The sequence below is a fragment of the Limulus polyphemus genome, unplaced genomic scaffold, assembly GCF_000517525.1.
Source record: "Limulus polyphemus unplaced genomic scaffold, Limulus_polyphemus-2.1.2 Scaffold778, whole genome shotgun sequence".
NCBI classification, from domain to species: domain Eukaryota; kingdom Metazoa; phylum Arthropoda; class Merostomata; order Xiphosura; family Limulidae; genus Limulus; species Limulus polyphemus.
Window position 1 is genome coordinate 415,751 of NW_013666388.1, and position 14,049 is coordinate 429,799.

Here is a 14,049-nt window from a genome sequence, read left to right on the forward strand (position 1 = left end):
TCTTTGTATGTAGTGAAATTTGAATGTTGCAAAAAATATATAAAATTTCCACCTATCCTTACCACTATGTTTTTAAAATGATTCAAATCTAAATTTTTCATGAAATTAAGTTTTAGATTTAATCTAAACAATAATAGTTGTTTTGAAAACGGTTGTGAATTCAAGTCACATTGTTAAGAGATGACTGGAACCACTCGTACTGACCAATACCAGATACAGAAATACATGCACTTGCAAGTTATCATAAAAAAATTGCTAGCATCGCAATCGCCAATTAAGTAGACAAACCTCTCATTACTGAATTATTCTCCTGAACTGTGTCAGGAAAATGATAGGACATTATATCAATGAAAAGGATGACATCATGAGTAGCATTTATTACCTTATTACTAGATTATAAAACCTCAATTTCATAAAACTTCTTATGAATCATTATTGTTAATCACTAAATAGAAAATTTTCAATGCATTGTTAAAATGTACAATTAGCAACTTTTGGTAAACAAATATCTTGCTTACTAGTTAGATCAGGCTTATCATGACTTGAGTATATAAAAGCTATGATTATTTTCCACATAAATTTAAATTAGTGCATCAATTATTCAATCTTGCACCCAAAGGTGAAATAAAAAGAAGGGTGGTAGGTGAACTTCAAAACTGACGGTCTGTAATGTGTAATCAAATCAAAATGTTGATTATATGTTTGATAAACAAACAACAAATTGAGATTAATGATAATTTGCAATATCCTAAATCCAAGTAAAATTTTGCAGTATTGGTCGATTTTATTGATTATGACACATCCTTTAAATGCTCATCAAAGAACTTTGACAAACATTCTGACTATTAACCAGAAATAATGATGCTCAAAATCTTCAAAAATGTAGCTACCAGAGTCTTACATTTTAAAATTTCCATATCCTTCCTGTGGTATAGAGTATTCACACACACACACATACATACAATACATTGTTTAATTACAGAGTACAGTGTGAATAAACTTTTTGAAGTATTAAGTCAGAGCACATTTTTGACATATAACTGCACACAAGCATATACTGCTTATCTCGAGTGCATATGCTGAGTCATGATTAGAACCTATAAAACAGCCATACTCAAACCAACTATATATACTGCATGCACATAATATTGTTGTTTACAACCTAAGCTAAGATGGAGACATAAAATATTGAAAAAATTCAACATCCTGCTAAACACAAGATACAGAAAATGTGGGTCTTATTTAAAAAAAGTAAACTATTTACACAAATAACAGCATGTGTCCAATCAATGCCCAAGCACACTGCACATGTAATAGAAAAAGGATGGCTTACCAATTGCAATAAAACATGCAGCAAACAGTCCTGCTCCCTCACTCCATAATTCTTTTGTCAAAAAATATGTAGCTAATGCTGTGAGGCCACTGTTGGTGAAAATAAATATTACACTCTTAAAGATGAGCTTTTATACCATATTACATCAAGACCTTTTAGGTAAAGATTGGGACAAAGAAACAAAAAATATACACATTAGTTAAATTTTCAAATAATATGTTAATCAGCATTTTATAATGTTGTAAAGTATATAACATAATTCTCTTCCTTTCATTTTACTATAATTTCGATAAGGATCTCTTCACTCTAAAAGTACTATTCTTGCTTCACTTCCTATTAGCCAGTACATGTATATCATATACTACTAGTCTTTTCATCACTATTTGTATTTAACACTGTCCTTCTCGACTGAATCTGTTACATCTTACAAGGTATCTTTACCACCTTCATTTTGTCTAGTTAAATGACCATCCATTTTACAAAAATATGTTATATAATAAAACAAAGGCTAAAAAAAAAGTTCTTTTTTAACAACATAAGTGCAGTTTGAACTATTTGTAATCAATCCAAGAAATAATGTTACATGAGCCATGTCCTTGGACTCTGCATCCTTGATTAACCTATAAACAAAATACGTGACCTAAATCAAGGGTTCCCAAACTTTTCCCAGTGCCAAACCCCTTTCCAAAATTCTTATCATGCCATGGACCACCACCAAATTTAAACTATAATTAAAGTCTACTAAGCTATGACTACAGTATCTTAGCATTATGTGGGTGACATCATGGACTTCCAGGATTTAGCCTGTGGACCTCTAGGGGTCACCAGACCACAGTTTGGGAAAGTATAACTTAAACCATTTACTTTTGATCCCAAGCCATTTTCAGCTATACCAATAAAATTCAAAACTTTATTAAATGACTTTGCAAAGAATCCTTTAACAGACTTTCCAAAACTTTTCCCACAACTGGTGTAAGACCAATAGGTCTTTAATTACTGGGACAATTTTTATCACCTATTTTTAAACTTCCCAATTTTTTCCTAACTAGCTCAGAATTAATGCAGTCGTCTTGTTTGATTTTGTTTCCATTTATCAACTGTTCAAGATGTGAAATACTTCTTAAATCTTCGTGAATAGACAAATATGGTTAAAAGAAATACTTGTTGGCTAAAATCAAGGTTATGCCAGTTACATTCACCTGAAAAGAGAAAAACCAGAAAAGTAATTAAGTCATTGTATAGACATAGCAAAGTCACTTCAGTATAAACAAACAAGAAACAAAATTGTATTTAAATAGCCTTAGCATTATTTTAAATGCTACAGCAACACCCAAAACCTTAATATCATCAGCCAATTTAAGTACTTTAATGACCATTCCTTCATCTGTGCCATTGATGTAAATCAAAAAGAGCAAGACTTAGCCCTGAGGTACCCCACTTCTGTCATTAATCCAGTTTGACTGAACTCCATTTGTAACAACCCTCTGCTTTCTTCCACCCAGCCACTCTTCTATCCAATTTGCTAACTTATTCCCTACACCTGTAGAGATAATTCTTTTTACAAGCCTTTTATGACACCTTGTCAAATGCTTTCTGAAAATCCAGATACACCAAATCTACACCCTAATCATCATCTACATAAGCAGTAACCTTTTCTAAGAATGTTAAAAGATTTGTAAGGCAACCATGTTTACTATAACTGTGAAGACGATGCTGCTAATTTACAAAAAAATTTAGATCATTAATGAGTTGGGCAAATAAATGGCTGATGGGTTTTAATTACAATAAATGCTAGATAATGCATGTGGGTTATCATTATTTAAATTATAAGTATAATTTGGATGAGAATAACCTTAATAATGTTATGAAGCAAAGGGATCTTTGTGTAATAGCTGATAAGTCTCTAAAGCCATCTAAGCAGTGTACTGTTGCTAGTGGTAGGGAAAATAGGATTTTAGGTTGTATCTACAGAAATATTGAATACAACTCTAAAAGAGGTTATAATTTCATTGTACAGGTCACTGGTTAGGCCACATTTGGAATATTGTTTTCAATCTTTGGTTCCTTACCTTAGGAAAGACATTGAATTGTTGGAAAGGGTTCAGAGAAGGTTTACTAGAATGGTGCCTGGGATGGAGAGGTTGTCATACAAGGAGAGGTTGAAATCTCTCAAATTGTTTTCTCTTGATTGAGGGGTTTATGATTGTAAAGGAAACTGATAGTGTTGATGCATCATCTTTTTTCATATTTAACAGTGACAATAGTAGGACTAGGGGACATAAATATAAATTTTGGCAAGGTAGGTTTCATCTTCAGGTAAGACAGTTTCATTTTTCTAACAGGGTGGTTGGCCTTTGGAATGGGTTAACTTCAGATGTTGTAGAGGCAGTAAATTTAAGTGAGTTTAAGAAAAAGATAAGTATATGAATGATAAAGGCTGGCTTTAAGATTATTTAAAAATTATTTTACTTTAGTTTAGAGGTTGGAACAGCCGAAATGGACCAATAGGTCCCATGTTGTCCCAAAACATTATGTTATGTTTTAGGCACAATATATTTGCACATGATTATGCAAATTGATATGTCTAACTTGCATAATCTCAGTACTAGTCTTCATGTTGGCAGACCAAGAGAAGCTGTGGCTGATTTTTTTTCTCTAACATTTTATCAGAATTAAGCTAATAAGCCAACTATTTCATTCCTAACCAGTCCTACATATATATTGTTTTTGAACACCAAACTGAGGCAGAGACAAAATAAAGGACACATTAAGTTCAGACAACACCATCTTACACAATTTTATTAATTAAAGAACATGACTGAAAATACTGTGAAACATTTTTTTATATATATAAATCCTAAAATGTAAAAAGAAGACAGAAACTTTAATGAATTTGATTTATTCCTCACTGGTTTAACTTACCTGAACATTGGGGCTAGGAAAACACAAACATCTCGGATGTGTACGGTAATATTTAGTGCTGACAAAACATAATGAATTGCTCCTGATGTTATCATTAACCCTGGATATACCTGTAAAATAATTCACAGATCAAAATATTACATTTCCCTTTATAAGTTCATGTAAATCTTACGTATCAACACCTAATAATAAGCAAACAAGGAGAAATGCTTGAAACACAACAGACTATAACCTAAATTTCTAGTTGATGATCTACTTGTGGGAGGTAGGCATATTATAGCTAACTAGATACAAGTCATTTATATCAGTTTAGATTAAATCAACACTACACAAAAACAGTGAAAAGAACATAACTGTACAATCTGGGGTACTACTTACTGAAAATTTTGTTTTGAAAAATTAAGAAAATTCATTATTAGCCACCTCACAAACCATATAAAATGAATTATTTCTACAAAATATATTTTTTTAATAATAAAAAAACAAAACATGTTCACTTGCTTCAAAATATAAGAAATACAATTTGAGTTATTTGATGTTTCAAGATATTGTTGCCTGGCATACTAGAACTAATGTTCAGGTCAAAGGTCAATAGGTGAAGTGTGTCTGCTTTTAATATATCAATATAAAGTTTTGGCATGGAAAGAATATCTTATTCTAGTTTTACTCTCATCTAACTTCAAGATAGCTGTTTCTTTTCATGTTTAACATTTGAGATTGTAGTTTAGAATTAGTTACTGTTAGTTAAAAGTAGCTTTACTATACATACTTTCTTAACATTTTAGTCCTATTTAGTTTAGGAATTATGCTTTTATGACTGAATCACAATCTGGCCTTTGTTTATAATATTAAGCGAGTTGCTGAATTTTGTATAAAGGTTTTGTTCAAGCAAAATGTTTTTTTTCTCCAACTTAATGTAACGGTTAGTTTACACACCATCGGAGATGAGTGAACAGGGTTTGAATCACTGAAAATAAAACTACTGAACACTGGTGTTTCATTGAGCTTTTAATTCCTTTTACATATAGCTGATAAAGATATAGTTTAAGAGGGGTTATGAGATTGTTAATGAGTAGCACTAATAACAAAACTTGGATTTTCACAACTATGAGAATTACTCAACTGGATTAAATGTAAACATAAAATTGTATTGCAAGCATCCACATGAAGCAATATCTGTTAAGGATCCATACCATCATCAAATGTAACTATTTTTGTTGTGTTATTTAATTGAAAATTTAAACAATTGAGCTATTAATTTAGGTGTGGGCTTTTTTTAAAATACAAATGGGAATTTTTTAATTGCTCCCCAAACATATGAAACTATATTTACCTGCAACTTATAAGAAAATATTTTCAAAAAAAAATTAAAGAACAAATTAAGTAATTAACAAAGGATTATAAAATTTTCTTTATCTTTGAATTAAGTAAGCTACCTATATTAATGCAGCACACAGGAGGTTAAGCAAATAGAAAAGATACTTCCATACAAGTTTGTTTGTTTGAAGGTGAGCACAAAGCTACACGATGCGCTATCTGTGCTCTGCCCACCACAGGTATTGAAACCTGGTTTCTAGCATTGTAAGTCTACAGACATACCGCTGTATCACTGGGGGGCTCCATACAGGTATTCGAAACTTGTAATACATATCTAGCTTTTTGACTTGATGTTACATTATTTTTTTAATTAGGTAACTTTTTTTCTAGTGTGGGAACATGTCAATCCAGCAACTTATAACAATTAGATTATTTATGCCCATGCATCATAAATATATTACATATAATAATTAAGAGTAGCATATATAAATCATATTAGCCATATATGTCTTTTCAGTATCTTCGAAATTAAAACATTAGTTAGACAAGAGTTAATTCCATTTCTTAAATATGAAATATTTTACACTTCTAAGCCCAGAAAAATATTTTTTTTTAATTCCAGAACATGATACAACCTGGAAACTTTATCCAAAAAATGTTTTTAATTAAAGACATTCTTCTGAATTTCACTTTCTATTTAACTAGTTTTAAATGTACAATTTTATAGATCAGTGGTACATAAAAATCTTACACAAAAAGCCCTCGTTCTTCTTCTTAAGCTAGCATTAGAAAAGCTTTTACACTCCACTTGTACTACCCCTACAGGTATCCATACATAAAACATGTTTAATAATTACCAAAGTTGTGTCTACACACTCAATAACAACTGGTATTTGATCTCTTAACATTTCTTTTCTACCATACTAACACCCAAAGTATATATCTAAAATCACAAGCACATAACAAACTGAAATTACTAAATACATTTGATATTACCACTAGTTTAAAAAGTAAAATCACAACATTTTTTTTACCTATTTTTTTAGAGAATTAGTATTACATGAATGCTATAATTGTCCTACGTGTACCAACGATAAGCAGGACAATAATTAACGCTTTCGGTGCCAGAGACATACGTGTGCTTCCAATAGAACAAGGATCTTCAATTGGTGGCCCACATGTCAGTTTAATCAATTACTTCTGAGAAGCAATCACATTTGATTAGTGTCTTGTAAAATAATTGAAATTACAATTAACTGATTAATGTAATGAAAATAATTAATTAACCAAACTAAAATTATGATTAATCCCTTCCGTGTTAGGCTTTGTTCAGAAACGAGCTAAAAAAAATCAGTGTTTTTATTCCACTTTGGATAGCTTATAGTTATATATTAATGAAACAAAAGTTCTTTTATCATCTGTTATTACGTTGCTGCAAAAATTATAATCGATAAATGAATGTTATGTATCTGGATTTATGTGTGATATATATTATATCAATAAAATTACAATAAAGAATAGGAATACTTTTCTCTAGTGTCTTATGATACAGAAATCAGAATAAATCTAATGTCATGTTGTGAGCCCTGATTGTAATACATAACATGCAAGTACGTTTGGGCAAATAATTAATATATATGGTGAAAAATGGTTTGTCCAAGTTAACTTGGGCAAATATTTTTTGAAACATGGAGAATGTCCAAATCTTGGGCAAGTCATGGAAGGGATTAAATTGATTGTTATGAAAAGAATAAACTAATCAAAATTAGTTTCCAAGCACTTACTTTATTCTAGCTATCCATATAATTATAACATGCCATTGTGTTAGTTTATTGTTAGGCTCAAAGTTATATAATGGAGGAATCTCAAGATCTGGGGGTCAATTCCCATTGCCACTAAAACTGCTCACCTGGTCTTTGTTATTGTTACTAATTTGACACTGTTGACTAGAGGAAAGGCAAAAGGCTGGTAACACCCACCACAAACTATCTGGCTACTTAAGTGTCACATAAGATGTAAATTTAGTGTTTTATCACATTGTGTTGTTTCTGTTTTCTAATTTATAACAAAACATTTGAATAATTGCATAGTTATAATACAACACTTAAGGCTCCAACACTGACATAAATACACTTATGTATATGTAAATAAAACAAAATTGTCTGGAAATGTATAAATAGTACCATTTCAACAGAACTCACAAATTAGTGAATAACTCTTTTGTTTCTATATGTTAAACAATGCAGTTGCATTGTGTGTATATTATGCATTTTCATGCACAAATTGTAAGATTAAAAAAATAACTAATTACTGTGTGCCTGAGCTCTGAAGAAGTTTCCTCTGGCTTTTCAATTGTTTCAAACACTTAATAACAATTTTTGAGACATAAATTTCAAATAAAAATATTTCAGAATTGACATTATCATTTTTTTTACATTTAGTGTAACTTATGTAGTTAAAAAAAAGTTCATGATTTCTTTTTTCACAGCTGCAAAAGTTTCACCTGTAAACAAAACCCCACACTTCTGGATTTTTATCATTTTTCTGCCCATCCCAGAGAATAACTATTTTTATAAGAACCTATCACCCCTTGAGAATATATTATACCTAATTTTCAAACATTTTATTTAGTTTTTGTACAGGTCTTTGTTGGAACTTTGTAACAGTAATAAGTCAAGTGGTTTGAAACATTTACTAATGAAACACAGCTATAAAATGTAAATGCAACTGGATTAAGCAAGATGGTTTTAATGAATTTTTTTGTTCCTTTCATCTGTGAAGTGTGCATCAAATTATATCTGTTTGAAAGCTACAGAACTTTTCTTCAAAGAGAAAATATCCAATAAGTTTAGATAACAGTTAAGAAGTGTTGAATGTATAACAAAGAAACCTATAAGTTTAAGACAGTAACAAATGTACCATATTTTGGAGAAGATTTTGTTTTAAGGTACAAGTAGTTTATCTAGACACATTACAAAACATACGTCACATGACTAGAGATTGCTCAACGCTTAATAAAGGTATCTCATTAGCTGGTTCTTTGTTTAAAAATTATGGTGTTTTTAGTTTGATAGATATATTATGGTTTTATTGAGGTGTAATAGTTTTTAAAAAGAAGTTGTTTTTTAATAAATTCACCAAATAGAATAAATTTGTCATCAGATCAGATAAGTTTAGTTAATTTTACTAATTAATAACTATGGTAGATGACTACAAAATATTATGATGACTCGCTAACTCTATACGAGACCCAGATGCATTGATTAAAAACCTGTTGTATGGTTTATTTTACTGAAACTTTATCACCACATTTTACAGATTATGTAGCTTCTGTAAATGAATTAAATTTTTATATATGATGTTTGTATGAATTTGCAGCTTCTAAATTTTGAACAATTAGTTACAAGTTTTGTCTCCTTATATGCTTTTAAAATTTCTCTATAGAAATTTTTTTAGAAAACTGTAAATTTTATCTTCATTTTAATTAGCATAACAATGCATGCAGTTTCACTGTGTTAACAATTACTGGTAAACAATAAAATACTTTTTTTTTACCATACCAAAATTATAAGCAGGTCAATGTTTATGTTTTTAGCCAGAAAGTTTCATTTAATAGATGTAGAAAGTTTTAAACTCATATTTGTATATTCTTTGATAAATACTCAAATTTAAAAAAATCATAACATCTAAGATTGATGTTTTAAAATTAAGTTTCTGATGTTATTAAATTATCAAATTGCAATATGGTATTTTTGAAGTGTCTCTGGCCATGTATATTTACAGAGTTCGGCATTTTGCATCATCCATTTGACAATGTTTTCTCCCCATTGGACAGTTTAAGAAATTGTTGAAAACATATACACAACAAGATTCACAACATACAGTAAAAAGTTTAAACTAATACGCAGTCAAAATTGTTAATTACTATCATCTTACAAGTAGACAAGAGCTAGGATTACCAGCACATGAAGTAGTTTGAAAATTACTATTATGTATTTGAAGCATGAATATTTAAACACTAACTTTTATTTTAGCTTTTTCTCCTATACTTGTTATAAATTAACATTTCCCATACTCCATAGTCAATTAACCCAGTGTTTATCTTATAAGCCTTAAGTAATTTTTGCACCCGCTAGCATAAGAAAAATGGTTCCTAATGAATTTAATGCACATTCAATAAAAACAATATCCTCATGATACTTTCTGATCATATGGACAAGCCATATTACTTACTGTTCCTCCAACTATCCTTCCCAAAGGGTACCATGCACGTTCATCAAACCAATTAAGGAAGTTGTAAAACCCATTCTTCACCATAAAATGAGTAGAACGATAGTTAAACCTGTCCAAAAATAACAAAAAAAATAGTGCAGTAATGAACAATTGTTTAACTAAAATAATAAGAAAACAAGGAAAATTGTAAAAGTTTTCGACAACTTTATCAAAAAACCTTATAACGACTCATCCTAATTTTCACCAAGGAAATTCTAACTTTCCCTTTAGAAACAATGTATCTACTGCTAAGTTCATTACAGTGGTATAAAACAAAAATAAGTATACATTATATATACTCAAAATAACCAGAATTATTGATACATTTACACATTTTCAAATAAATTATTTAATATGGTCTTTTTTCATTATTATTACAGTACACGAATCATCCAAAAACAAAATAAACTATACAAAATAGCTTAGAAGATGGTTTAACTATAAAAAATACTTATTAAAAAGTTGTATTAAACCAACAGATCAGCCCATCATACTTTGTACTGGGCTTGGGGTGACAAAAAGATTGAAAAAATTAGTAGAATTATCATTCTATTGATATTGGATTTGTAGCTGTAAGAGTGCTACCATGTATGTGTTAAATAATAGTGAAAATAGGTTTAACTTTTTACATTTGAAAATTTAATCCAACAAAAATTATCTATCAAAGATTAACCAAAGTGACTAAAATAGATTATTCACATGAGACACATTGGGGTTATATTCTTCTCCTCCTCCTCCTTTCATTCTTAAACCAAACATGGTAGCAAATAGAAATGAGTATTTCTTTACTAATACAAAAAATGTATCTAACCCTATACTAGTCCACCACATGTGATTCACAGCTAAATTTAGTTGGTATGCAGCTAATGCCAATGAATGTGGCAATATAAACTGGTTGTTTTGGTTCAATATATAAGATTAGAAGAGAATTTGAAATGAGCATCAGATGTGAATGTTAGATTAAGTTACTTTTACTCAAGAGAAAATTTATACATATAAAATTTTCTTATTAATTCTATATTTTCATTATCCATTACACTGATTTTACAACAAATGGATAATGTTTTTATAAGAAAAAAAAGCTTTAAGGAATATTAATGATACAAAAAAATGACCTAAAACAGAGAAAACTTAAGGCTTAAAGTTAAGTACAAATGGCTCATCAATCTACAACTTACAAACACACCAAAATGCAAAGAATTTATCCAACCTTTTTATCAATTTATACATGTTTCACTGTTAATTAAAGTCAATTTAGCTTTATAATTATTTACATTTTTGTTTTTTAGACCATATTATGTTGACCACACATTGTAATATAACATAAGCTAAGTACAGATCTGTTCAGAAACAAAGTTACTGAGATACAACAATAGCATTTATTATTGCTATGACGATAAATTGCTCCCCCATTCCAAAAATAAATTGTATGTACAAGTCTACAACTTTTTTATAACTAAAGTTTATGCTTCCTGATATTGCTAACAGTAACAGCAAGTAGGTCAATGTAATGTGTAGTGATTGGGTGTAGCGCCGGCGAGCCGGTAGTAGTACACTACTGACTATAGTTATCTCGCATTATCACCTTTTAGTTTTAATCAAAATTATTCTTTACTTATCTATCGAAAATGTTGTAAAAAGTAGGTCCAAATTCATGAATTTTTGACAAACTTGAATAATAAGATATTAAACATTTTGCTTATTTTTATCTAGCACTCGGACTCTGAGGACTTAAATTGTACATTTAGTGATTTACGTGCTCCTTTACCGACTTTAGTCCGTAGACTGTACTACTTACCATGGGTCAAATTCATGAATAATACTTTCGAACCTAATAACTGCAAAAAGTCTTGAACTAAAACCTGCAAGCCAAGCTAAACTTAGTACAGTAATTCGCAACAAGCTTTGCAACCCAATAGTCTGCCGCAAAGGATTTTTAGATTCCGTTTTCTTATACTCATCCTCCTTTACAACAGTCGTAGCCATATTCTCCGGTGTAACACGTTCTTCAATACGCAGTATGACCAATCATTACACGCCACACTCCAAGCACAGGTGGCGCTACAGATGCTATGGCGAGAAACTCACATTGCCACCACCAGGATTTAAATGCTAATTCGTTTAAATCTCTTGTTTGTCAATATGTTGTTTTGTTTATGTTGAAAATATCTTAAAGTTCAGTACTTTCACCCATAGAAATAAATAAATAAGTCTTATTAGCCATATGTAGTGCCCAGTCCTACGTTAGATATCACAAACGGATAAGGAAGAAAGTAAAACATTGATTGCAACATTGTGATGAGTATAAAACTAACAGGAAGATAGTATCTAGCAAGTAGTTATTTTAAAAATTATTACAGAATGATAGACAGAGTAATATGTCATTTTTGGTTACATTTACACCCCAAATCGGTATGATACTTTACTTACGCCTTAACTAACATATTTCAATATTATGTTATCTTGAATAAATCTCTCAAAAACCATCTAGTTTATAAATTTTCAAATCTTTCATGAAAAAAGGTATTATTTTGTATTACAAAGCATTTGATGAGCTACTTTAACAACGACGTTTCATTAATTTTGTTATATTTTTATATATATTTAATAACTCCTGAGCGAATTTCACCATCTTCATAAAAAAAAAAAGAATTAAATCGACTGCTCGCTACAGATCAGTGGTTCCCAACCTGGGGTCCGCGAAGGTAATACTGGGGTTCGTAAGCTATTTTTTTAAATTAAATAATGCACAGAAAGACACAGAATAATAACAATTTAAAAAATCTGAGACTGTTCTATAACTGTCACAATTTTTCTGGCTCTCTAAGTATGTAAGAAAAGCCGTTAAAAATTCAGCTAAGCTCCTGGATGCGTTCTGTGGGGAAAATGTGGAACATAGTATCAATAAAGCAACATTAACCAGCTCATTAAACAAGTATTTTTTAAATACTGCTGTTCTTTTAATTGCACACTCAGTTATATATATGTCTTTTATTTGACAGTGAAAAATGGGAAACATGTTAATTATTAGTTAATAAAAACAGCTTTTTGGGTAGACGGAATCTTTTAAAAACTGTGGGGAAGAAATAAAAGGGGTCCTTGGTGGTGAAAAGGTTGGGAACCACTGCTATAGATTATTATACTATATATTTGTAAGACGTTTCTAAAGGCTTGTATTGTTCTTTGGTCGCAGGGAGATTCGATGTAGAGTGATAAGAGTGGATTAATGGCTGGAACTTTATCCAAAATGTTAGAAACAATTTGAGCCACGCATTAAAAACGTGATTGGGCGAGTCTATTAAAGTAGAGCTCACAGTATATGAATAGAAGTGGATATTTAAAGCTCTAGGTAGATATTGGTGTGTAGCTATTTATATATTGATTATTTTCATCAAATAAATACTGATAGTAAAAAAAATACCGACAAGTTTATTAAATTTATCATTTAGAAAGTAAACTTTAATTATTACTTTTTTCAAATGCTATAAGTAACTTGGAGTAATAATTGAAGAATTGTGATATATTACCATTTATATGTTATGAAGAGGCAACAACGCAAGAAGGAATTACTATTACAAAAAAATGTAGGTTTTGCAGAGTTGAGAAATCACTTTTACAAGAATGTCTACAGCATTTTTCTTCCAGTCGCTGTAGTTGTGAATTAAGCGAGAACAAACTGTGACGACACATCAAGGGTTTAGTGTTGTGGAGTATTTGTTTGTTTGTTTGTTCGTTTTGAATTTCGTTCAAAGCTACTCGAGGATTATCTGTGTAGCAGTCTCTAATTTTAAATTGATAAACTGAAGGAAAAGCATCTACCCAAAACCACCCACCACCAACTCTTGGGCTATTTTTTTACAAACGGATAGTGGAATTGGCTATCACAATATAACACCCCGAGGGCTTAAAGGAGGAGCATGCTTCGCGACGAGGTTCGATCCCGTAGATTGCTAGTCAAGCACCCATGCTAGGCCGGTGAAGTATTTATCATCAGTATATTTAATATTGCTACTAATATAACTCCCCAGGTAAAAAGTATTTTACCATTTATCTGTTCTGTCTCTCTATTTATCTATCACTCCCAGGTACCTACAATAGTACATCACTGAATGCGATATTGTTATAACGACAATTTTTCACGATATTTGTTATCAAAAGTCAAATTTGAAAAATGTTGTCCAATTCCTATGCTGTCGTTTTTTGTC

At 30.4% G+C, this 14,049-nt stretch overlaps 1 protein-coding gene across 1 annotated transcript in view; it reads right to left on the reverse strand.

Moving 5' to 3' along the window:
• The window catches only part of LOC106460481 (dolichyl-diphosphooligosaccharide--protein glycosyltransferase subunit STT3B-like), a 45,671-nt gene extending 33,809 nt beyond the window's left edge, over window positions 1-11,862 (reverse strand). Inside the window, exons 1-4 of the mRNA XM_013920181.2 lie at window positions 11,643-11,862; window positions 9,806-9,914; window positions 4,256-4,365; window positions 1,334-1,422 (exon numbers count right to left, since the gene is read on the reverse strand). Of these exons, the coding sequence (XP_013775635.1) occupies window positions 1,334-1,422; window positions 4,256-4,365; window positions 9,806-9,914; window positions 11,643-11,830 (496 nt within the window). The 5' untranslated portion in view covers window positions 11,831-11,862. The remainder of the gene's footprint in view (window positions 1-1,333; window positions 1,423-4,255; window positions 4,366-9,805; window positions 9,915-11,642) is intronic.
• Window positions 11,863-14,049: the final 2,187 nt, after the last annotated feature.